A 23,227-nucleotide genomic window follows, 5' to 3' on the forward strand; every position below is an offset into this window, starting at 1 on the left:
TATTCATCTCTGTCTTTCATTCCGCTGATCCTCTTTCCGGTACCTTTGGCTCTGCGTTCATATCTGCGTAGTTTGGTGTTAATAATCGTTTGTCTCTGTCTCCCTGAACAGACCCCTCCCCTCTCCTTTAGACTCTCCCTCCTCCTTCCTCTGCGCGCACACACAAACACGTCTCCCCCGCACACTCCCCCCCTCCCCTTCGTCTTGGTTTGCTGTCTCATTCACTTCGGTACGCCATCCACGCACTGACTCCGACTCGGCGCAGGGGGGGGGGGGGGGGGGGCGGGGTTGGATATATACCTCACAGAGCAGGCCACGAGCTACACTGAGACTGGACCCACTTGCAGTGCAAGGACCACAAGCAAGAAGACTCCGAAGCCGGGAGTAGAAGTACCAACATTTGATCTTGGAGCTTTGAAAGAAGAGACAAGCGAGAACAGCGTTTCTGTTTCTACGGACTGTCTGCTGGAGCTCCCACTTTTATCCGATTTGTCACTCCGCTATACGCCAGTTTCTCTGGATATAGCAGCTAAACTAAGTTGGTAGTAAACTCTTTGGAGTTTGGTAAGAGTCACTTTATAATTTTCTTTGCTTGTGAGAGTGGACTGCACTGAAACTTGGGATCGACCCGTCTGGGTTTAGGTCGGGTTTTGGACCTGACGCATCTTTTAACGGCGAAAGTTTTGAGCAAGAGCTTCGAGTCGACGTCAGTCAGCAGCTGCTACCCGAGTACAGAGCGGATAGATAGCCACTGACGACACTTTAAAGAGAAGTTAACAGGTAAGAGAAGACTTGTATTGTATTTTCAAGTCATTTAAATGTGTGTGAATGAGTTTCCGCAGCCCGTGTCTCTGTGTCGCTGTCCGTGGTGCTGAAACTTTCAGCCGACTTCTGCTTAGCTGAAATGTTTGAGCAACGTGGATCTACTGTTTTGTTTCCTGCATTTATTTCAGCAACTGATCGGTTCCATGATCATGTATTTTTTCTTCCGGATTAACTCCAGAAAGTCTGCATAGTCTGCAACCAATCAATCTTTATTTTGATAACACTTTTCATACGGCGATGTAGCACAACGTGCTTTACATAAAAAGAAAACAAACAGCAACAATATGACCCCCACCCATGTCCCACAATCCATCAGCAAAATAGGAAATAACTGGATTAAAACAGGCAGGCTACTGGCGGACAGAGAAATGAAATACAGTGCTGTACTGTCGTACTTCTTGTTGCAGCGTCATCAGCAGAAAGTTAGATCGCGACAACAGGTTGCTCGCTGGAACTTTCTTGGTGCATGCATTGCTGACATGGCATCTTGTTACTGCGGGAAAAGAGACAATATTATGACATGCATGGTGAAAATTGCACTTCATGCATATGCTGCCATATGTGAATTCCTTTGCACCTATGTCTTCACCATTGCATCGATGTGAGAGATGCTTGTACATGTTTAAATGGAACACTGTCTGCCCTGACAAAGTTGCACAGACTGGGTTTCATTTACTCTTTTTACTTCTGTTCAAGAATGGGAAGACCCTAGCATTAAATATTCCAACAATCAACCATCAATATAACTGCATGACTTGTGGAAGCTTTGTACTGAATCCTTGTCTGAATCTTAAACAAACTCAGTCTTAAGACTTGCCCCAGTCCCAACCTGCAGGGAGTTGCTGTCAGCAGTCTGCAGTGATTGTTTTAGTTTTGCTGCCCATTGTTTTGCTTTCACTTCGATTTTGCAGCAAAGCTGAAAAGTTTCCAGTTCTTGCACACATGGACAAGTTTCTGCACCCAACACAGCAAAAGAAGAGGCGTGAGCAATTTATGGAAGAAACATGACTTACTCTGTCTCCAAAGCTGAACACAAGCAATGATGATCGCAAGCCTTACCTGCATGGTTCATTTGGTAAAACATCACATATTTATTGTCATTCAGGGGGAAAAAACGTAATTGTTAAAGTAAGTCTGGCTTAAAAATTAAAAGACTACTCTACCAGCCTTCAAGGTATATGCATTAAATGAAAGAAGTCAGATGCATGTATATTTTTAAAATCTTTTTGGTTGTCATGCAAGTCATGCAAATGACTTTGTCTGCAGCTACTGACAATATTACGTCACATTCAATACTTGCACATTTCATATTGCTTTACATACTAGTCTTTCGTCCCTTTGTCACACGCAGAGTTATGCTAAGCTTTTTGTATCTGTGATGAGATTAGATACTTCAAGTCTGTGCACTCCAGCATAAACAGAGAGCATCTCACTGATGGTAATTTTGTATTTTTCACACTGATCTGCAAAAAAATAAAGAGTGTCTCCATAACAACTAATGTCCCACTCTTCAGGCTGCCTGCTTTGCACAAATGTTGTTGACGACAGCATATGGACAGGCAAGGAAAAGGGGACCGAAAGGTTTTGGGAGGGAGGGGGTTAGGAAGGATACCAGAGTTCTGCTACCTACGACAGCTGGACCTCTTTCTTTTCGCTGTGTGCCTCATCAAATGCCCATTCATGGAGCTTCCGGTTGAGAGGCAGAAGAGAGACACCCACCTACACAAAGAAGAGGTCTTTGCTGTGTTGCTCACAGATAGGGAAGGGGGGGTGTTAGAGGGAGGCGGCGATATGTGAAAGGAGATGTGAGGAAGGTAATTATGAGTACTCCGCCTGAAAAGTGCAGGTGCTTCTCACAGTGAGTGTCTCTACAGGCATCACATCTACTGCCCATTTCTGTGTGATTAACTTTTCTTTATCAGTTTAAGATACAGGCATTTATTACTAAGATGAAATACTCCCTCCACATAGACATTACATCCCTTATCCTACCTATGTGTTCTAATTAACAGCTTACATGCCCTTGGCTAGTATTTGCATTAAACAAGAGAAAATGAGAAAAGTCAAATAACCCTGCATGCATGTGAAAGATGTTGCTGAGCAACAGTGTCCTCCTGCAACTTTCAGACAGACAGGTTCAGTTTTGTACCTTGATATTTATCTGCACTCTTTCTCAGGGCAGTCTGCAATGGTCAGTCTCCACAAAGTATTATTGCATTTAGTTTGCATGATGAGGACCTTTGTTAAATCTTAACTTAGTTTTGATGAATTTGAATGCATGCAACACTTCTGCAAAATATCATTCAAATGCAACATTTGAGTAGTTTAGGTGTACATGCATGCATTTGCATCAGCATGCAAAAAGTGTCATTGGTACATTTACATTTGGTTGGAAAAGAGCAATTTTTGATGCCACAGAGGTGTATGTCATCACACTTAGCCCTGGATATGCAAGAACCATTCCTCTTGTTTGGCACTCAATAGGAGGAGTGCATTGCACAAATAACAGACTTAATAAGCGTCTGTGGTTGCCAGTGGCAATGCTTCTATGGACGTCAGAGTGACGCACATGAATTGCTGTTCAGTGCGGTGTGTGGGAGGAAAGAGCAAGAGCTCTGAGATACCAGCCTGCTGTGAGGGACTGTAATTGCAGAGCAGGAGCAATTATGTCCCAGAGAACTGGGCATTTTGGATCATTGAATCTGCCCTGAAACACTATGATACTGATCACAGGCAAATCCCTGATGCATGAATGTCGGGTCAACAAGGGGTCCAATTAAAATGCATCACATGAATACAGTGAGAAAAATGCATCTCATGTGGAGAAAGCTTTTATCCTGCATATTGATGTCTGATCTTTTTTTTGTTTTTTTGTAGATGTTTTAGCATGTTTACAGTTTTGCCTCTCTCTATTCTCTTTTTTTTCTGCAGCTCGCTCCCCTGTGATTCAGACATGACAGATTGTCTGAGGCACTAAAGTCAGAGGGATCAATTGAAGTCAAAAGATCAAGAACAAGTGTAGTAACTTGCAACAAAGAGCTCATCCAAACAACTGCATTAAACCGCCGACCAGAGAATAAAGAAGAACACCATCCTAAGCCGACCCAATGGCGTGGTCAGCTCTCATCGGCCCCTGTGTGGCCCTCGTGCTGCTCTTCTTCGGTTTGACCTCCTGCACTCCCTCAGGCCCCGCCTCCGCCACCTGTGCCACCCTGGAACAGAGTCGCTTCTTTGGCGTTTTCTCCTCTTCAACCACCCTGCACTCGACACCATGCTCCTGGACTCTGCAGAATCCCGACCCTCGCCGCTACACCGTCTACATGAAGATCACCAAGCCCACTGAGTCCTGTGTGCCTCGCCAGATCAGAACCTTTCAGTTTGACTCCTTCATCGAGACCTCCCGCACCTACCTGGGTATGGAGAGCTTCGAAGAGGTCGTGAGGATGTGTGATGCGTCGACCACAGTCACCTACTTGGAGTCCAGCAAGCAGTTCCTGCAGATGCGCAGAGTGGCCCCGAGGAATGGCCTGGAGGTCGTGGAGGAGCATCATGATGTCAACGAGTTCAAGGCCGAATTCCTGGTTGTGGGGAAGAGGAACCCGAGCATGCCCGCCTGCCAGATGCTGTGCCAGTGGCTGGAGAAGTGTCTGTCCAGCAGCACCCATGATTATCCCTGTGGCATCATGAACACACCCTGCCAGTGCTGGGAAGCCCCAAAGAGGAAGCCAGGAAGCTGCTACAGAGGCGGGGTCTATGTCGAGAAATGCCTTCCTGTTCCAAAAGACAACGGACGTGATGCTGAGATTATCAGTAAGTGTGCAACTTTATTAGTTCAAGGGTAAACTTTTTAAAATGTAAAAGAAAGCATAAGAAAAAAGGGGATTATACAAACATCTCGCCTCAGTAGAAACAAACAAAAACGGTGTGTTACCTGCTGCTCGGTTGTGTTGTTTTGTAATGTTCTTCAGGCCCCTGCAGCTCTGCAGGCAGTCTGCAGCCCAGGAGCTGCTGAGGCTAATGATCCACGTCTGCAGAGCCAGTAGAGAATGTGCACTCTTCTGCTGCAAAGTAATGAGTAGTAAATCAAAGGTGTTAGAGACATTTGTCAGAGCACCTCCAGGCTTTATTGGCAAGACTGCCTTGAGCGCACACCTCGGCAGCTCCACGTTCTGTGTCAGGCAGGCATGTTGGGTCTAATGGTTGGCTAGGAGTCTGTGTTATAGGGAGGGGGATTAAGAAAGAGGGCATGGCATGGCTGGTTTGGGCGGGGGGGGTGCAGACTGAAAGGGGCACAGAGACCTCACAGTCAGCTGGTGTCAGAAATCGAAGTGCAGTACTTGTGGTTGTCATAGCAACTCTCCTGCAAGCTTCACCATCATTCACAAAGAGCTCCTCTGAGGTGCAAACTGAGTGGTTAAAAACAAACAATCACCATTTAAGAGAGAACATCCAACGGTCTTTGCTCACAGAACTCGTCCTTGCTCAGTCGCTGCACATTTAATATATATTACTCACTTCCTGTTCTCATATATGAACTCTACAAAGAAGGGCAAGGTTGGTTGAGTCATGCTTTTGTGCACTTCTTTATGCACAAATAAGCTCAACCTTCCTAAGTTTTTCCTTGTTGCACAATTTTCTTTTTGTCCAATATTCCAACATTTCTCCTCTTCTTGTTCCTACAGAAGGCTGGGCTGGATGGGGTCGCTGGTCTGTGTGCAGCCAGGAATGCGGTGGTGGAGTGCAGGTGCGCAGCAGAGGCTGCCTGCCTGAGGACAGTGTGTGTGAGGGAACGGTTGAAGAAGGGCGGGCCTGCAACCCTCAACTTTGCATCGGTAAGCCCACCTTTCATCTCGTCCTTTAGTGTGGCGCTGCAAGGCGGCTCAGATTCCATGCTATAATCATGCAATCTGTCAATTCTTTTAGGCAAAGAGCGGAACAGGAGCCAGGGTCTGCGAGCTATTGTTGGTTTGAGGAGAGACAGTGCAGATGATGCCACCCATGGAGTTGTTGCAACCCAAACAGGTGAGACAGGAAGATGACACACTGCAGTAAAATCAGCTTATTATTTAAAGTACTACCTTAACCCTTTCAAGTGTTTGGAGCCTTGTGTGCTGCCACTCTAAATCATTATTATTTCCACAGTAGATGCCAAAACAGACGAGTGGTCCACCTGGAGTTCTTGTTCTGTCACCTGTGGAGAGGGCTGGCAGAGCCGTACCCGCGTCTGTGCTACTTCTCCCTTTACCACCCAGTGCACCGGACCCCTGCGTGAGAACCGGCCCTGCAACAACACAGCCGTCTGCTCTGGTGAGTGTACCTCTCTATTGTTGTTTTTTAAAACAAACAGCCCAAGTTGCTTTAATGAATGCAGCAGCAGCAAAGGGCAAGGAGAAGCAGACAGTATGAGAGGTATTACTGAACTTTCACACACTCAGATTTGACTGGGTAAGAACAGCTTTTGCATTTAGTGGCAATGTGTTAGGGATTGTGCAGAGGAATGATCCAATTGCTGCAGGCAAAAATAAAGCTGCACATTTTAAACAAATCCTTTTTCATTAAATCATCCCTCTGTGTTTCCAATGTGTAGTTGATGGTGCTTGGGATGAGTGGACCCCCTGGAGCCTGTGCTCCTCTACCTGTGGTCGGGGTTATCGTGACCGTACCCGCACGTGCAAGCTGCCCCAGAATGGAGGAGAGCCTTGCCGTGGCCCTACAAGACAAACCAAGTTCTGCAACATCGCTGTTTGCCCAGGTGAGACAAGAGTTACAAATACACACGCAGTGTGGCAAGAGAAAAAGATGCACAAAGCCTTACAAATATATCTATATTCTTTTGCTTCTACACTTTAAAATACTTCACAGCTGACTCAGGCTGAACCACTTGACCCTTCAGGGAAGTGATTTATATATGAGAGGTAATTAAACCTCTTATCGGCATCCCCACCAGCCCTAAACAGCAGCTGCAGTGACAGGATGACATTAATGTGACGCATCCAGGGAATAAAAAGCCTCTGTGGGCATTAGTCAGGGGCTGTACAACAACTACCGGTGACTCACACACTGTGCGCATGGTCACTCTCTATATATCACTCCTTTTCTGCCACCTACTCGTGTGCTGAAACTCACTTTCTGAAATATCAGCTGCAACTTGCACATTACATTTTTCACACCATTTCCACATTGAGTTTGGTGGAAAGTATCATTTCAAAGAATTCATTAAGTGCTATGTATGTATGGCTTTTTGCAATGCCATATTGCCATCAGCAAGTGTCTTGATGCTCTGCTGCTAAATTGCTCTTAATGTCTGACAGAAGAAAGGCTGTGCTGTTAGGCAGCCATTACTGAGAGATGATTACACATTTCATTTGAAACATAAGGGCTTGGAAAATTGAGTCAGCCTTAATAGCCCTTTTAGAGTTTTTCATTCTGACTATTCTAACTTAATCTTAAAAAGTATTTTAATTAGTCCATTTTTTTATTCAAATCTTTACAAGGCAGCTTTTCTATTGCACAAATGAATGTTTTCTAAGGCTTTTATTCCCAAAATTTTTGAGGATGAAAATTGTTTCCATGAAGTCAGCCATTATTCCCTCACGATGCCTATATGCACTTTATTTTTTTAAAAAGCCTCATATGAAGCACAAAAGATCCAGATAACTGAAACTTTTATGTGAAAAAACTTCTCAAATGCATTCAACACTGCTCACAATGTCCATTAAGACATAAACGTGTGTTAAGATAGTGAATGTTTTCAAGTAGAGGCAGACTTCAGAACTCAGCTGAAGAAGGTCATGTGAAATATGTGTATCATCAGTGAGGGTGGCATCGAGAGTGTTTGCACGCGCTGTAACTGTCTCGTGTATCTGTGCCGCCCTCTAGTGGACGGATCCTGGAATGAGTGGTCTGCCTGGAGTGTTTGCTCTGCTTCCTGTTCCAACGGCACCATGCAGAGGACCAGGGAGTGCAACGGGCCCTCCTATGGGGGCTCTGAGTGCCATGGTAGCTGGAAAGAGACCAACAACTGCTTCCTGCAAGAATGCCCAGGTAGAAAAAAAACGCTTAATTGCACATTTTAGATTCTTTATCCCAACAAAAGAGAAATGAGTTAGACTGAATATTCTCTTTCTTCAGTTGATGGACGTTGGCATGCATGGACATCCTGGGGAAGCTGCAGCAAGACTTGTGGTGGAGGCATACAGCAGAGACAGAGAGTGTGTGAGGGCCCTTTCTTTGGTGGAGAAGCTTGTCCCGGTGAAAAGGGAGAGCAGAAGCGCTGCAATGAGAAGAGATGTCCTGGTAAGTTACCTCAAGAGAAACTGAAGATGGTTAAAAAAATATCAGTTAGGAAGAAAGCTTACTCATCCTTTTTTTCTGTCCTTGTAACTTTATAGAGCCCCATGAGATCTGCCCTGAACAGAACACAGGAGATGTTGTTTGGAAGAGAACCCCTGCAGGAGATGTGGCCGCCATCGCCTGCCCTGCTGATGCGTCAGGTACAACAACGGCAAAAATGTTAAAACACTCTGTCTGTTTTTACCTTGCATGTCTTTGACTTTTTATCAGCTCCCAGTCAGCTAAACGAAGGAAATTTATCTTAAAAACAGGATCGATTCTGCGCCGATGCACCCTGGACGCTGTAGGCCTTGCCTCCTGGGAGACCCCAACTCACATCAAGTGTGTCTCCAACAACTATGAGAACATTCAGACACTGGTGAGCACCATCTGTTTTGTCCTCATCAGTCTAATTTACCAGAAGTAGAGTCAAACAAGCGAATGTCAAAGATTCACAGATTAACTTCTCGACTCTTCTTCTGTAGTCAAGGGACTACATCTCCAAAGCACAATCAGGGCAGAGTGTGGATGGGATCGCTGAGGTGATTTCACGCCTGAGATTCTCCTCCGATGAAGGGGCCAGGTACAGTGGTGACCTCTTGGCTGTCATGGAAACCATGAAGAACACCACCGAACTGTACCACGGAACCAGGCTGAGGCTGAGCAGTGCAGATATCGAGGTAAGATGAATTCTTATCGATGAGAGGCCCAAATGTACATATTCAAAAAATAATATCTCACTGGTAAAAAATAGTTTCTAATCAAACTGTGTTTTGTGACTTCTAACACCTTTGCCTCCATTTCATGATGTGCAGAACTACGTCCAGACCATAAGCAACCTTCTGAAGGAGGAACATCATGACAAATGGGAAGAGGCACAGCTGGTATGTGATAAGAGGGTGTGTGTGTGTGTGTGTGTGTGTGTATATAAGTGCAAGTGGGCCGAGGAGGGAAAAAAAGGGTCTTTTGTGCTAATGTTTTTGTGATGGGATGAAGTGTGCAGGACAAATTCAGGGCGTAAAGTGTGAGAAGTTAGTTTAATAAATGTGAAAGTGAGGGTATGAATGACTGGTGTGCTTGCACTGATTAGCACTCCAAAATGCTTTTTTTACCCACCCAAACATCACATAAGAATTTAATAAGTTTTTTCTGCAAAGAGCCAATAATGTGTGAGACCCTCAAAACAGGAATAAAAGCATTAAAAAGATGTCTTGAGAGGGAATTATCATAAATTTTCCGAATATTTGTATAGACTCATGCATGGATTAATAGAACAAACAGAACAGTGATTCATCTGACCACCTGTTGATGCATTCTCCTCCCCCTATGTTTATGACAAACTAAAACCATTCATCCTGCAAAAATGAGTGAAGAAGTAGTTTCCCCGAGGGATAGAAAGGTCGGACAAACACTGAGGCTTCCACTGCACAGAGTAAACAACATATTTGTTCACAAATTGAAAAGTGGATTGTGAATGACCAAGGCCACTGCGACAAGAAAAAAGTGAACACTTCAAGGTGACAGAGAGAAAGAGAGTGCGATTGAATCAGGGAGAATCACTACCGCCCACTTAGCAATCTGTGATTGTCCATGTCGTCCTACATACCGACAGCAGTTGTAAGGGGACACAGACAGCACATAGCATACACACACATTGCGCCCACATCGCTGCAGTTCTGCGTCAGAGACACGCAAGTCATGCAGCCCTCCCTCTCCGCCCAGCGAGAGATGGAGGACAAAAAACCTGAGTATGAATCAACAGCCTGCCCATTTATGGCCTTAAGGAAGTTCTGTGGTTGCATAGCAGCAAGAAGTGTTTTTCACGCACATGCTGAGAGCTCTGAAAGAAGAAGTACAATCTGCACTGGCATAGGAGCAAGAGATCTATAAATGAGCTTAATTGTATTCAAATGTAAAGTGCATTTAATGAAAGTACATGAATGTGACCCCTACTCTTTTTAGCTTCTTTCTGACCCTTCTTTTTTTTCCCCTCCTTTTCTTATTGTCATCCAGATGGGTGACAACATTAAGTCGTTCCTCCGCCTCGTCGAGGACTTTGTGAACATGATCGGTGTGCAAATGAGCGGCTTCCAGGACATTTATGAAGTCACCGAGAATTTAGGTGAGTCCTAATTCCCTCTGCCAGCTGCTCCCTGCTCACGCCGAGCAGTCAGGGATGATTTGTCCTCTCTCCAGCCGGAGTGCATCAATCTTTATCTTGTTGTGGATTTGAGTCCATATAAGCAGCACAGTAGAATATATCACTTTGACAGAGAGTGTCAAGTCCTGTGACATTTGCCATCCTCAAGCAAATATATCTGGCACAACACATATAGGGCTTTCATACTAACTTATCAGTCAAACAGGGAATAAATGTAATGTCGACAGTGAATCAGTCTTTTTGTGACTTCTGTGAATGGTGAAATCCAAACATAAATTAGCACAGAATGATCACTCCGCACACTCACATGACGAGTGAAACCAAAATGTTCTCTGCATTTTTGATTATTCAACCAACTCAGAAGAAAGTAGAAACATGCAGTGTATTATATGACTGATTAAATAATAAAAACTCCTCTCTCTGTCTCTCCATCTTAGTCCTGAGCATCCACAAGCGCCCTACAACCACAAGCTCCAACTTCACCTTCCCTGTGAAGGGCTGGAGGGGCATGCTGGACTGGGTTCGGACCTCTGAGGAGAAGATCTCTGTGTCTCGAGATGCTCTGTCCGTTGAACAGACTGGTAAGATTAAATCTGTTTTAATAGATCGTCCGATGTACAATGTATCTTGGGGATTTGAGTCTAAGCAGCTCTCCTGTTCTTTGCAGATGGAAACGATGCTTTTGTGACTGGCATTGTCCTCTACAGAAACCTCGCCTCTTTCCTGTCCTTTCAGAGGTAAGAACCTATTTTCAGCTTTTCATGCAATGTGATTTCTTGCCACAAGATGGCGCCCTTTGTTGACAAACTCCTTGATTCATATTCTTACTTGCCAGCATGTTTTCATTATAAAACCATACCAGTATGTCACATGAAGCCTTGACTACTATCACTTAACTATAATGTGTAATTTTCTGTCTCCATAGCAACACGACCCTCCTCAACTCCAAGGTCGTGTCAGTCATCGTCTCGCCAAACCCAACCCTCCTGTCGTCCCCCGTTGAGATTGAGTTCCCCCACCTCCACAATGTAAGTCCCTAATGCATCCCCTATCTAATGGAGCCTTACACAACACATCAGTTTCCCCCCTCCGGGTGTTTGCTCAGCGCCGGTGCACAGAGCCTGACATTTTGTTGACATTTGCAGCGACACTGTGACTTTTACTAAAAAAAAACGTGTGTGAGCTGCTAAGATCACAGCTCCTGAACCAAGCGGTCAGTCGACGCTGATGAGGAATCACGCGCAGTAATTAAGTCTCTTGCAGCTGCGAATGAGCTGTTTTTAGTTTTGTTTTTTTTTGCGCATGTATTACGAGGGAGTGAGAAAGTGTGGGCATGTGACAGGTCAGCAAGCTGTTGCATCTCACACGTTTTACATCCCAGCCCTACATGTTGCCAATTTTCTGTGCAGAGATTCCTCATGCTGACTCTCTCTCTCTCTCTCTTTCTTTCTTTTTTTTTTGCAGGGAACCATGAATGAGACATGCCTCTCATGGGACGAGAGTGAAACGTAAGTGTTGACCACAGTTGTTCCTCTTGTCAAGCTATCACTCACATCTAGTTCTTCCGTCCCGGGTGGCCTTGTTGTTGTTTATTTCCTCACTTGTAGCCTTGTTGTAATTTCAGTTATGCATCTGTCACTGCATATGAACATTCAGCCCCCACCCCAAACCAGATATATACACTCCCCAAAAACAAACTGATAATGTCTCCCAGACAGAAGCAGCAGGCCTCTCTGCTGTCTGACACACTTAACTGTACTCAGAGTTAAGAAACGACAATCTCAGTGATCATCAGCTGAGTGACACTTCACAAACCTCATTACATACATCAGTGAGTAAATTCACTGCAGCCTCCCTACAGCTCACACCTCAGAGTGTCAATCTGGAGACAATGACATCTCCAGCTCCCTCGCCTCTTAAGTCATGCTCATATGTCAGCGCCGAGGTTAATGGCTGCGGTACGTGGGACTTTTTAAAGATGCCTCTGAGTGACTTATGGAAGGGGCTCTGGCTGGATCAATCAGCCTCAGGCCCCCTCTGCCCCCTCCTGAAGAATACACAGGTGGACCATTTGCATTTAGATAGATTTGTACACTTGTGGAGGGCAGATAAGAAAATGAAAATGCACCTCAACACTAACACGCACATTTTTCGCATTAGCCACAAACAACTCGAGTCGTTGCATAAGCAGAAAGAGGAATACATCGCAGGAGAGAGTGAAATCAACTCCTTTACTTTCAGAGGAAGATGTGCCTCTGGTCAAATTAGATTTATTTCTGACAGCTAATGTGATTAACTGCAGGAGAGAGAGACAGCGCAGTGACAGAGTGTGGGGTCAATGCATGTCTGCAGTGTCTGATCAAAGGAAGTGCATGAGCATCTAATCTGACAATTAACTTTCCTATATGCATAAGCTCAAATTTGCAGCTTTTGTGACATAAACTAACAAGGGGCCTTAAATGCCCCAACATTAGATCTACATGATATGACAACTCAATCAGAGCACATATTAAACTCTGCAGCCAAGCCTGCTGATTGATGCCATCCCAGGTGGTTTTACCCCACGGCCGTCCCCTCCATGTCACTCTGCACCAGTCCAGACCTGCTGGCTACGATGAACCCTCTGAATACACCGATCAGTCAGCGCCTCAGGGTGCTGCTCCTTGCCTGAAGCGCCTCCGTGCTCCCTGGCATCCGCTGCTGATGTGGCTCTGCTTACACACAAACATCTTACATTCAACAAATCTGCAAAGGATTGAGATCAGATTTGTTCAAGTTGATTTGTCATATCATTTGAAACATAGCCCTTGTAAAGCACTCATTATTGATTTTACTTCTTGTTTGTACTGTGATTGATTCATTGTTTGTTTGATCAAGCATGGCGTGGTATAAAATCGTTAAGGCTATGACACCATCCAGTTTGGTTAAAATGTCATTTTTGTTTTTAGAGAGGACAGATACAAGTGGAAATCAATTAGAGGAATAGGTTTCCTCACTTTAGATCAGTTCTCTGGATTCATATTGTCCTCATATTCCCCCCCTGTTCCAAAAGAGGGAACACTTTGTCCTTTTGTCCCTAATGCTGTGGGCAAAGGTTGCCAGTGATCGTGTGTTTTATTACAGAAAGATTGGCCCTTTACTAGAAATGACTCAGATTATGATAAAATGAGATTGAGGGAGGCATATAATTGTTAATCATGGCACAGATGGCTATTAATCACACACACATGTAAAGCATCATTAAGGCTTTTCTGAAGTTAATCTGAGCACCTCAGGATACATAGAAGGTATAATATTTATTTGACTCATGCTGCTGGGTCATAGAGCTAGTGTTTGAATGTTATATAAAATGCAAAAAAAATGCATGTAAAGTTTCTCTGGGTTTTGCTGTGTTAAAATGCAGCCCTGATTGACTCAGAAGCAGAAATATGTTAATGTTTCATTTTCATCATGAGTTTAAGAGAAATCTCATTAGGAGGCATTCAGATGAGACATTTGTCAGATCTCTCCTCTCCTAACCCGTCGCTGCATCCTCCTCTCCTCCTTCCTCCTTCAGTTCGTCTCTGCTCGGCTCTTGGTCTGCGCGGAGCTGCAGAGCTGTGCCCGTTCATTCATTCAGGACCAAATGCGTGTGTGACAGCCTCTCCACCTTCGCCATTTTATCGCGCGTCAACTTCGACTCGGTAAGTTTCCTGTCTTATTGCAATGTTTCTTGTTTTATTTTAATCATCAATTCTTGGGGTTTGTGTTCCGTGCAGTGTGTGTGTGTGTTTGTGTGTGTGTGTTATTGTGTGTGTGTGTGTGTGTGTGTGTGTGTGTGTGTGTGTGTGTGTGTGTGGTGCAGTGTGGAGGTATCGATAGGCTACTTGTTGTTTTCGAGCGGTCTGCTGCCTGCCTGCACCTCTTTGTCTCCGTGCAGGTAATCGGAGAATTGCAGGCTGTTTTTATTGGAGAGAAATAACCGAGCATTGTGTAGATATGCAGAAATTGCATTCAGATTTTAAAATCGAAAATTTGCCTATTGGCGTTTCGATTGTGCACGAGCGTGTTAATTGGATGCGTTTACTGTCAATCCGCTGCGTAATTGGCAAAATAGAAATGTTTTTTTTGTGTGCAAATATTGAACATTAATCACAAATGATTCATTCTATCACTCTCATTGACTTTCTGATCGTTGTGTAACCTAGTTTTGCAGCAATCTTTCGATCGTGCACGATGTATTTAATAATGCAAATAAAAGTAGGCGTAAGCAGAGCGGGTGCAGAAACTTGTTAAAAAAAACACTGGATGCTTTGATAACCAAAAATCTGTCATAACGCATCGAGTGTATTTCATGCGCAAAGACAATGTGTGTTTTTCCTCCCTGTAGACTGTTGCCTCCAAAGCTGCTCGCTCTCGAGTTGCCATGGCAACGGCTTCTGCAGCGCGAACCCGGCCTGTGTGATTTTTGATATCTGAGAGGGAAAAACACATACACACACACACACACACACACACACACACACACACACACACACACACACGGACACACACATCCCCCTCCTCCTTCCTCTGTTCTCTGTGCGGCCCCCCTCAGGACAGAGGAAATGGCCTGTCCATCTCTGTTGTTCATCAGATTGCTGCTGCCCGTTAAAGTGCAACCAACAGATGGCTATAAATATAAAGATTTGTTATTTTATTTGTGCATTTATCTTAGTTAGTTTTTTGTGTGATTGCAAAACAACTCATACATTTAAACTGCAGTGGTCTTAGGTTTTGCTTCCTCTCCTGTCAACCTGTTGTTTACATCCCACATTTGATTTTCAGTGGCCAGTCTTAATAGCTCTTTAATAAACTAAGTAATATGCTGCACGTCCTTTCAACCTCCCGCACACTCAAAAAAAAAATATATAGGCTGCTGCGGCAATCATTCTGTCTGCCAATATCTCTGAATTCTCGATTATGTCCATCCCCCACTACCTCCTCCTTCCTCTTCCTTCTCCTTCCTCTTCGGACACAGCACAGAGTCTGAAAATGCCAGAGAAAGAGAGGCAGACCAATGAGAGACAGACGTCTGGTCATGCATAGATGCCCCCGCTCTTGTCCCCCCCCCTCCTCCTCCTCCTCCCCCCCGCCCGGCTCTGCATCCTATTCTTTGATGTGTACCGTGGACATTTTCAATACCGTCTTCCTGCTCACCATACGAGAGGGAGAGAGAGAGAGAGAGAGAGAGAGAGAGAGAGAGAGAGAGAGAGAGGAGTGAGCAGATGTGGGAAAAAAAAAAAAAACACAAGATACTGCAGCACTCATTCGATGTGCTCTGATTTCAGGAGCACTGTAGCATCCTGTGTGTTGGAACATGAAGGTCCAGTAGAAGAACACCATCATAGTTAGAGCAGCATTTGCCCTTGACGGCCGGGCTGATAAAAAAGATGGGGGATTATTTTAAGGTTATCTGCATGTGTTTCTTCATCTGATGCATTTGAAAGAGAACAGGTGATTGTATGAAGGACAGGCAGGAGACAAGTGTCATATTTAGGTCAAAGTGGTTTATTCGATCTCACTCAGAGGCCCTGGGTGCAAGCATCAACCCAGATCTAGAAACTGGGGAAGAGAGGGAACAGAACATACTGTATCGCTTGTTATTTTTTTGCTCTCTCCAGATTCAGTATATGCTAAAGCTAAAAAGACAGCTCACCACTCTGTTATCTGCCATCTGTTTTTGGGACGCTTCTGATGTAGCTGGAGAGATTTTGAAACAAATTTGCCACACTGAATTAGTGTTTGGCTGCCGTACGCCCGGACTCCACCAGCTGTGCTTTGATTTGAGAAAAGCTTGTGTGGAGAACGTACTGAGATGGAGACGCACAATCCTTCAAGGCTATTCTGAGACCCGTTCCACAATGGCAAACGCACGCTTCACATGTGATTGAAATATAAGAATTTACGACCATCATGAATCAAAACGGAGGCCGAAGTGGAGCATTTCTTACCCTCTACCTTTAATTTAATACCTTTTAGATTTACTATATTTCAGGACATTTTTTGACTCACCCTCAGGAGCAACTTAGCTTTCACTCGCCTTTTTCACCTTCAACACGTAATCCAAAATGTTATCACACCATTTGTCAACGCGTAGCCCAAACTCTTCTCCTCCAGCTCGCACACTTAGTGGTGATGACAACTTGATCGGAGGTGCAAGAATAACTCCGAGACCTTATTAAACATGAAGGTTTTTTAAGATGGACAAACCACACGATGAGCTGCTTGGCGGTTCATTAGCCCGGGCAGCGAAGGCAGCTTTGTGGCGCCTGAAGGAGGTGAAGATTTGTGTGTGCAGCAGTGACCCGTTGGCCCCCCGCAGGTGAACAAGCAGCAGGAGAGACAATCTTTCTCTGTTTCCTCCACCTGAGGTCTGACGCCAGGGCGGGTTTGAAACAAGGGACGGTCGTGCCGCTGGCAGTTTGGGCGCTAAGCTGCTGTCACAGATCAGATGGGCAGGTGGCGGCAGATTAATGCACAGGTGATAATGGTCCACCTGTTCATCGCTGCAGGGACGGGCAAGGAGCGGCAGGTTGGTTCAAAAAACATCAAAATGCTGCTAAAGGGGCACAGAGTACAGGTCTGCCGGTGATTTAAAGCTCAAACTGATGACAGACCACAGCCTGAGCACTCCACTGGGAATTGTACACCCCCCCACCCACCCCACCCTCGCTTCATTGAGCGAGATATATGTGCAGTATCCTCCTCGCCTCATTTGCTGACTCTAACGCTGGATGGAGAAACGCACTGACCCTGACCGTTTGTTTGGTTTGCCGCTCCATCTTTCTGACACGTTCACCTTGGGGTCACCTTGCCTCAGCCGTGGCCTGATTGTGCCATTCAACCATTCGCCTGCAGGGAGCTGTCTGCTGCTCCAGATAGCACACACACACACACACACGACTGGAGGCTTCATCTTGTGCGTGCATGTGTGTGTACTTGCTGGTCTTCTGCAGGAATATGTCTGTGTGTGTGTGTCTCTGTAATCAGCTCTAAAAGGCATGTTCGGTCTTGTCTCCTCTCTGTAGATCATGGACAAGGCACTGCTCCCGTCCGTGACTCTCATCGTTGGCTGTGGGGTCTCCTCGCTAACCCTGCTGCTTCTCATCATCATCTATGTCTCCGTCTGGAAGTAAGTAACTCTACCAGCAGAGTCTGCCCATGTTAGCTTTACATTTCATGTTACGGCCTCTATTTTCTCGACTTTGTTTTCCACATCTCTAAATCTTTATTTCCTCTTCTCCTACATTTCCAGGTACATCCGCTCCGAGCGCTCCGTCATCCTCATCAACTTCTGCCTCTCCATTATCTGCTCCAATGCTCTCATCCTCGTCGGACAAACTCAGGCTCGCAACAAGGTAAGACACTCTTTTTCCGCCATGATTGCAGCCTCTCTTAAACTCACTGCTTTTTGGTGATTTTTGGAGTAGATGCATCTCAGACTCAACTTCTCCTTTTCTCCTCTTCCTTCTGCTCTATCACAGGTGGTGTGCTCTCTGGTTGCTGCTCTCCTGCACTTCTTTTTCCTCTCCTCTTTCTGCTGGGTGCTGACCGAAGCTTGGCAGTCGTACATGGCTGTCACTGGTCGTCTCCGCAACCGCATTATCCGCAAGCGCTTCTTGTGCTTAGGATGGGGTACGAGAGCCTGTCTTATTGTCATCTCTCCTTTTATTCCCACCTTTGTCGCTTCCCTTTCTCCCTTTCTTTTTTTTTTGCATCCTAAATGTTCCTTCTTCTTTGTGTGTTTTTCAGGCCTTCCTGCACTTGTGGTGGCTGTGGCTGTCGGTTTCACAAAAGCTAAAGGATACGGCACTGTCAACTAGTAAGTCTCCCCTGTGGCTGCCATATTTTGAGCCTCCCCCCCTTCCCCTGCAATCATCCAGAAAAGCTCCTTTCTTAGCTCACGCATTAATATTCTTTTTCTCCTTTCTAGCTGCTGGCTGTCTCTTGAGGGCGGACTCCTCTACTCCTTTGTCGGCCCTGCTGCAGCTGTTGTTCTGGTACATATCCTGCCTTTCACATCCCGATCCATCACAATACTTTGTCTGTTTTTAGATGCATTACCCGCTGTTAGATTGTCTCATCCATTTTTTTTTAATTTCTTGCAAACAGGTGAATATGGTCATTGGTATTCTGGTCTTCAACAAGCTGGTATCCAAGGACGGCATCACTGACGTGAAACTGAAGGAGAGAGCCGGGTAGGTCTTATTGATCTTCTCTGTACGCCCATGTGTTGTGCTTATCGCCCTCACCAGCGCTATGACAGGCGTATCGATGATCTGCTTTGATATCAAGACTCAAACTCAAACAACAGGAGTGAAGAGAGAAACAGAAGGGTGTGACTACTGTGGTCTGATTTCTTGTTTGTCTTTCCTCTGCAGGGCGTCACTGTGGAGCTCCTGTGTGGTTCTGCCCCTCCTGGCCCTCACCTGGATGTCCGCTGTCCTTGCCATCACCGACCGCCGCTCCGCCCTCTTCCAGATCCTCTTCGCAGTCTTCGACTCCTTGGAGGGCTTCATCATCGTCATGGTTCACTGCATCCTGCGCAGAGAGGTAAGGAAAAGGATTCATTCGGGGGTAAAGTAACAGGAATATGAATAAAGGGGAGTTTTTTGTTTTACTTAATAAGGTTACATGAGCTGATTTTATTTTTTTTCCCATCTTCCATTAGGTTCAAGAAGCCGTAAAGTGCAGAGTAGTGGACCGCAAAGATGACGGCAACGGAGACTCCGGCAGCTCTCATCACAATGGCCACTCCCAGCATATGGTACATTTCTTGGCATAATGCCTTTTTAATGTCTTGAGTGCCTCCTACATTATATCCCTGAATGAATATTTACATAGAACTGTTTTCTATTCTTTTCTCAGCCGTCTGATAACGAGAAGGATGGAGATTCAAACAGACAAGGTGAGACCCTTTTACTCTGGCTCCTAACCATTTTTCCATTTTAATTTCCATTTCTTCCTTCACTAAAACCTCTAATGGAACATTTTTATTGAACCAGTTGTTTTAGATGGTGGTGGGCTTCTTTCTTGTTTTTTTTAACCGTCTTGTCATCGTTTTCTCTCCAAAGGAATGAAGAGCTCCTCTGAAGAGAAGATGCCTCCTCTTCAGATGCCTCTCCCGATGGGCTCCAACTTCCACACCCTCCCATCCAACCCCAATAAGAGCCACATGCAGGCCGTCCCCGAGTACTCCAGCCACACCCTGACCCTGAAGAGAGAGAAGAGCCGCCTGGCGATAGGAGTCGACCCGTCCTGCGGGAAACCCGTGTACGTCTGCGAGGGCGAGCTCTTCCAGCAGCTGGACGCAGATCTCGCTCGGGCTCAGGCTGAGTGTGGCCTCTCTGACGGCAGCGGCTATGTCCTCATGCCCAACACCACTTCCACCCTGAGGACCAAACCTAAGGATGACCCTACAAAGTACAACATCACCATGGAGCAGCTGCCTCAGGCGCGGTTGATGCACCTCAGCGGGCCCTTCGCAGAGCCCCAGGCTGCCTTCGGGATGAAGTCCATCCCCGCCGATCAGGTCAGCGTGTCGTACTCTGAGAGAGACTCGCCCATCCAGAACATCCACAACATGTCCAGCGAGTCTCACATCACGCACAGCAGCCTGGAGAACACTTTCGAGTCCATGAACTCCATGATGTCAAAGAGTGAGACCATCTCCACTCTGTCCATGAGCTCCCTGGAGGTAAGGGAGGGACAGGAAACGGGACCTCAGAATGTGTTTCATGCATTCTTCTACCATGTTTATTAAATGTATCTAAAACTAAACCAACTTCCCTTTTCTTTCTTTTTTCTCGCAGAGACAGAAATCTCGTTACGCTGAGTTGGACTTTGAGGTAAATGTTGCTTGACTTCTCTTTTTTTAAGGTTTTATATGAAACTTTATATATATTTGATGTCTTGTCACAACACTTACACTGCCCATCTTACCTGTATGAGAGTTTTTGTTGTTTTTAGCTATGGATGTGTGTGCACTTTAAGGTGTGTTGTACATTGTATAATGACACTAAAGACTTTCTATTCTATTCTAACATTTGATTTTGAGTCTAAACCTTTTTTGTGCGTCTTTGTCGTCTCCACAGAAAATAATGCACACAAAGAAACGCCACCAGAACATGTTCCAGGACCTGAACAGAAAGCTTCATCACGCTGAGAAAGACAGAGAGTCTCCGGCGTCTGACAGCAAGGTAGCTTATTGTGATTTGATGCCCGTCATCCATTTCAGAAGATGCCATTTTTTAAAGAAATTAAGAGCTAAAAGATAAAGTGAAAGATAAAAGAGGCAGCTTTTTGGATGTAAGAATGACCCTTCAAAACAACCAGTGACCTGTGTATTGAACTTTGGTTGTGTTTACCTGGAGGTCATTTAAATAAGGCTGTATTTTCTTCCTTCCTTCTTACAGTCTGTGAGATGGAGTGTGTCATCAGGAGGAAGTGACAAAACGAACCACAGTGTGAGTGTTTATATACAACCTCACAGTCTCAAATTTTACTGCCTATAGACGAGACACACCCTCAGATATTACACTTGCCTCAAGGAGGACTAATGTCCCCAAATGACAAAAGTACTTTCATTATTAGAAAATCACCTCTGATGTAATGAAAGCCATTTCATTTTGATTAAATCAGAATTGCTCAGGGCCAATGGGTGGCACCAGCGCTAAAGTGGCTCCTCTTTTTTTATCCCACCAGGACAAGCAGCAGGCACCGATGGAGAGGCCGTGGGAGGGAGTCCGGGGGATCCCGCAGTCGCCCCCTGCATGGGTGCGGAAAGACCTGGAGCCCCTTGCTGCCTCACCTCTGGAGCTTCACTCTGTGGAGTGGGAGAAGACCAGCACCACCATCCCTCTGGTGGGGCAGGACATCATTGACCTGCAGACGGAGGTCTGAGGGGGGAGGAGGGGGGCTCGAGAAGCCGCCTGATTTCACCTTGGTCACCTTTTTTGGTTTAGGAATGGGATCCAGAATGGATAGAGTAGAAGAAAAAACCAAGAGAGTGAAGAAGTTGGTCCCAGAATCAATGTCTTCAAACCCTCAGCCAGAACAAGAAGAGAGATGGAGTAGGAGATGATGTGAAAGGGATGATTAATGTAGCTTCTCTGTGTGGACTTAAAGCATCTCGTGACTGAGTGCTGTGAAGGTCAAGGGTTAGTGGAGCGATTAGTGGTTTCCATGGACCAGGACTGGTAAATGGTTCCATTAATGCTCCATTGGGAGTTTCCTGAACCCCCTCAGTTTGGGTTCAGAAGATGTGGTCGACATGTCTGTGCTTATTTTTTTCCTTCAACTCAACTTTGGAGAAAAATTCAATAATGATGGTGCGTCCTCCCTGCTTCTCGGGAGGACCAATCAGAACCTTTGGCTGCTCCTCTTCAAGCCAAGCTCACTTCCAAACTAAGACAAGGCAAAGGAGCAGAAAGGGGCCAGTTTCACGCTTGGAGTCCAACACTCTGCAATTTTTGCTTTTGTGCCGTGGGTTATTTTATTTTTTCTGCTTTCTGCTTCACACTTGGAACTGCTTCAAAAAGCCTTAAAAGAGACTCTTTGATGAGAGAACACATCTCCTTTCTGTGAGTGCAGGCTTTATCACGCTGATAGTTCTCACTGCTGTTATCAAACCTGGTTATTATTATTCCAGTAAATAATGCTATTATTGTCATTTTGGATTTATTTTTACTTTCTGTTCCCCACATGACTGTCAGGCACAAGATATATTGATTATTTTACAGTAAAATTCTACATTAGGCTCCAAAAATGACTCAATGCATCTATAATGTGTTGCGATGGACTGCATCGGGACAAACACGCAGAGTGGTGATGGAGGGGATCGCTATGTAAAATGTCCTGGTTACTCCTTGATACCAAAACACCAGCACCAGGAAAAACACGAGACTCTCACACAGGAAGAGCAGTGCACTCTGGGTAAAACGCTGGGTTGGAAAATGTGAAGAAATGTGTGACTCCTCTCAGCTGGCACAAGATGCAGGCTCTTCCATGTCGTACATGAGGATTGGAGGGTTCAGCGAAACCTTTTAATCATCGCTCCTTATGTTTTTGCTCAGCCTTGCAGGACTCTTGGACCGATTGGAGGCTGCCTGGCGCCGCTGTGACTTCCAATGCAGCGCCAGCTCCTCGAGAATTCAACACATTTGTGTTTTCAGCCATCAGTGTGAAATAGTGCAATATGATGGGCGCTTGATGCTCAAGCAAGACTGATTTGATTTTGGCAGTATTTTTCTTACAAATGTTTTCAAACTTTTGTACCATCTTCCTCATATTTACAAAGCAGAAAGATGCTTTAAGGGAATATTGTTCAACAAATCTGTATTAGTAATTCAAGGAATTTATTCACTAGAGATTTGTTAGCACAGGACTTCATATTTGGAGCTCTAAGTGACAGGTAGATTAATGTACTTCTATAGAGCGCACATTATATCGAATGAATGGTATCTAAAGTGTGCTTCAGGATATTTGTGATTACTCTTCGCTGTGTAGCGAGGCGTATTCGAACCTCATGTCTCCTGTAACGGTGTGTTTTTGATAACCTTGTCAGTGACTCAGTAGTATGTACTACCAGCCAATCCCCACTTCCTTTCAGAATCCTGCGTCTAGCCTGATTCAGCCCTGGAGTTACTCGTGTCAGAGACCCATTTGTATTCTCTTGTCACAGCTTTGTTTTTATTGTTCTGTTTTACCTCCTGTAAATGTACAGTTTTCACAGCACAAAATGAATGTGACTAATTTCTAATAAAACACATCTATATTACATTAAGAATGTGGTCCTCCTACATGCATTGTAATGAAGTGACACAACTTTAAATATCTTATTCTTTCCAATCATCCGGCTCAAAACGACCTCCGCTGCAGAGTCAGACT

At 45.1% G+C, this 23,227-nt stretch overlaps 1 protein-coding gene across 3 annotated transcripts; it reads left to right on the forward strand.

Annotated features, from left to right (window-relative positions):
• The first annotated feature begins 342 nt into the window (after positions 1-342).
• LOC132991192 (adhesion G protein-coupled receptor B1-like) lies at positions 343-23,126 on the forward strand. Of its 3 annotated transcripts, none has more exons than XM_061059847.1 (32): positions 343-780; positions 3,757-4,635; positions 5,508-5,657; positions 5,749-5,847; positions 5,968-6,132; positions 6,413-6,577; positions 7,705-7,869; positions 7,957-8,121; positions 8,217-8,318; positions 8,430-8,536; positions 8,643-8,837; positions 8,973-9,041; positions 10,171-10,279; positions 10,756-10,899; positions 10,986-11,055; positions 11,244-11,346; positions 11,783-11,826; positions 13,875-14,001; positions 17,368-17,471; positions 17,595-17,697; positions 17,824-17,974; positions 18,092-18,161; positions 18,273-18,339; positions 18,452-18,537; positions 18,721-18,892; positions 19,011-19,106; positions 19,208-19,247; positions 19,414-20,036; positions 20,152-20,187; positions 20,434-20,538; positions 20,755-20,805; positions 21,044-23,126. In XM_061059847.1, exons 2-32 carry the CDS (start codon positions 3,933-3,935, stop codon positions 21,239-21,241), a joined length of 4,584 nt encoding a protein of 1,527 aa, XP_060915830.1. In that variant the 5' UTR covers positions 343-780; positions 3,757-3,932; the 3' UTR covers positions 21,242-23,126. The 3 variants fall into 3 exon arrangements, with proteins under 3 accessions (XP_060915830.1, XP_060915831.1, XP_060915832.1); XM_061059848.1 differs by having other exon boundaries at positions 5,971-6,132; XM_061059849.1 differs by lacking the exon at positions 20,755-20,805.
• The last annotated feature ends 101 nt before the right edge of the window (positions 23,127-23,227 follow it).

This window comes from Labrus mixtus, chromosome 16 (assembly GCF_963584025.1).
Source record: "Labrus mixtus chromosome 16, fLabMix1.1, whole genome shotgun sequence".
Lineage (NCBI taxonomy): Eukaryota > Metazoa > Chordata > Actinopteri > Labriformes > Labridae > Labrus > Labrus mixtus.

What these genes read in the sequence shown, in the direction of transcription:
- LOC132991192 (XM_061059847.1), top strand. Translation starts at nt 3,933, where the DNA reads ATGGCGTGGTCAGCTCTCATCGGCCCCTGTGTGGCCCTCGTGCTGCTC. An exon ending in CTTCCTGCAAGAATGCCCAG is followed by an intron (nt 7,870 to 7,956) that starts GTAGAAAAAAAA and finishes CTCTTTCTTCAG; the next exon opens with TTGATGGACGTTGGCATGCA. An exon ending in TGAGCAGTGCAGATATCGAG is followed by an intron (nt 8,838 to 8,972) that starts GTAAGATGAATT and finishes CATGATGTGCAG; the next exon opens with AACTACGTCCAGACCATAAG.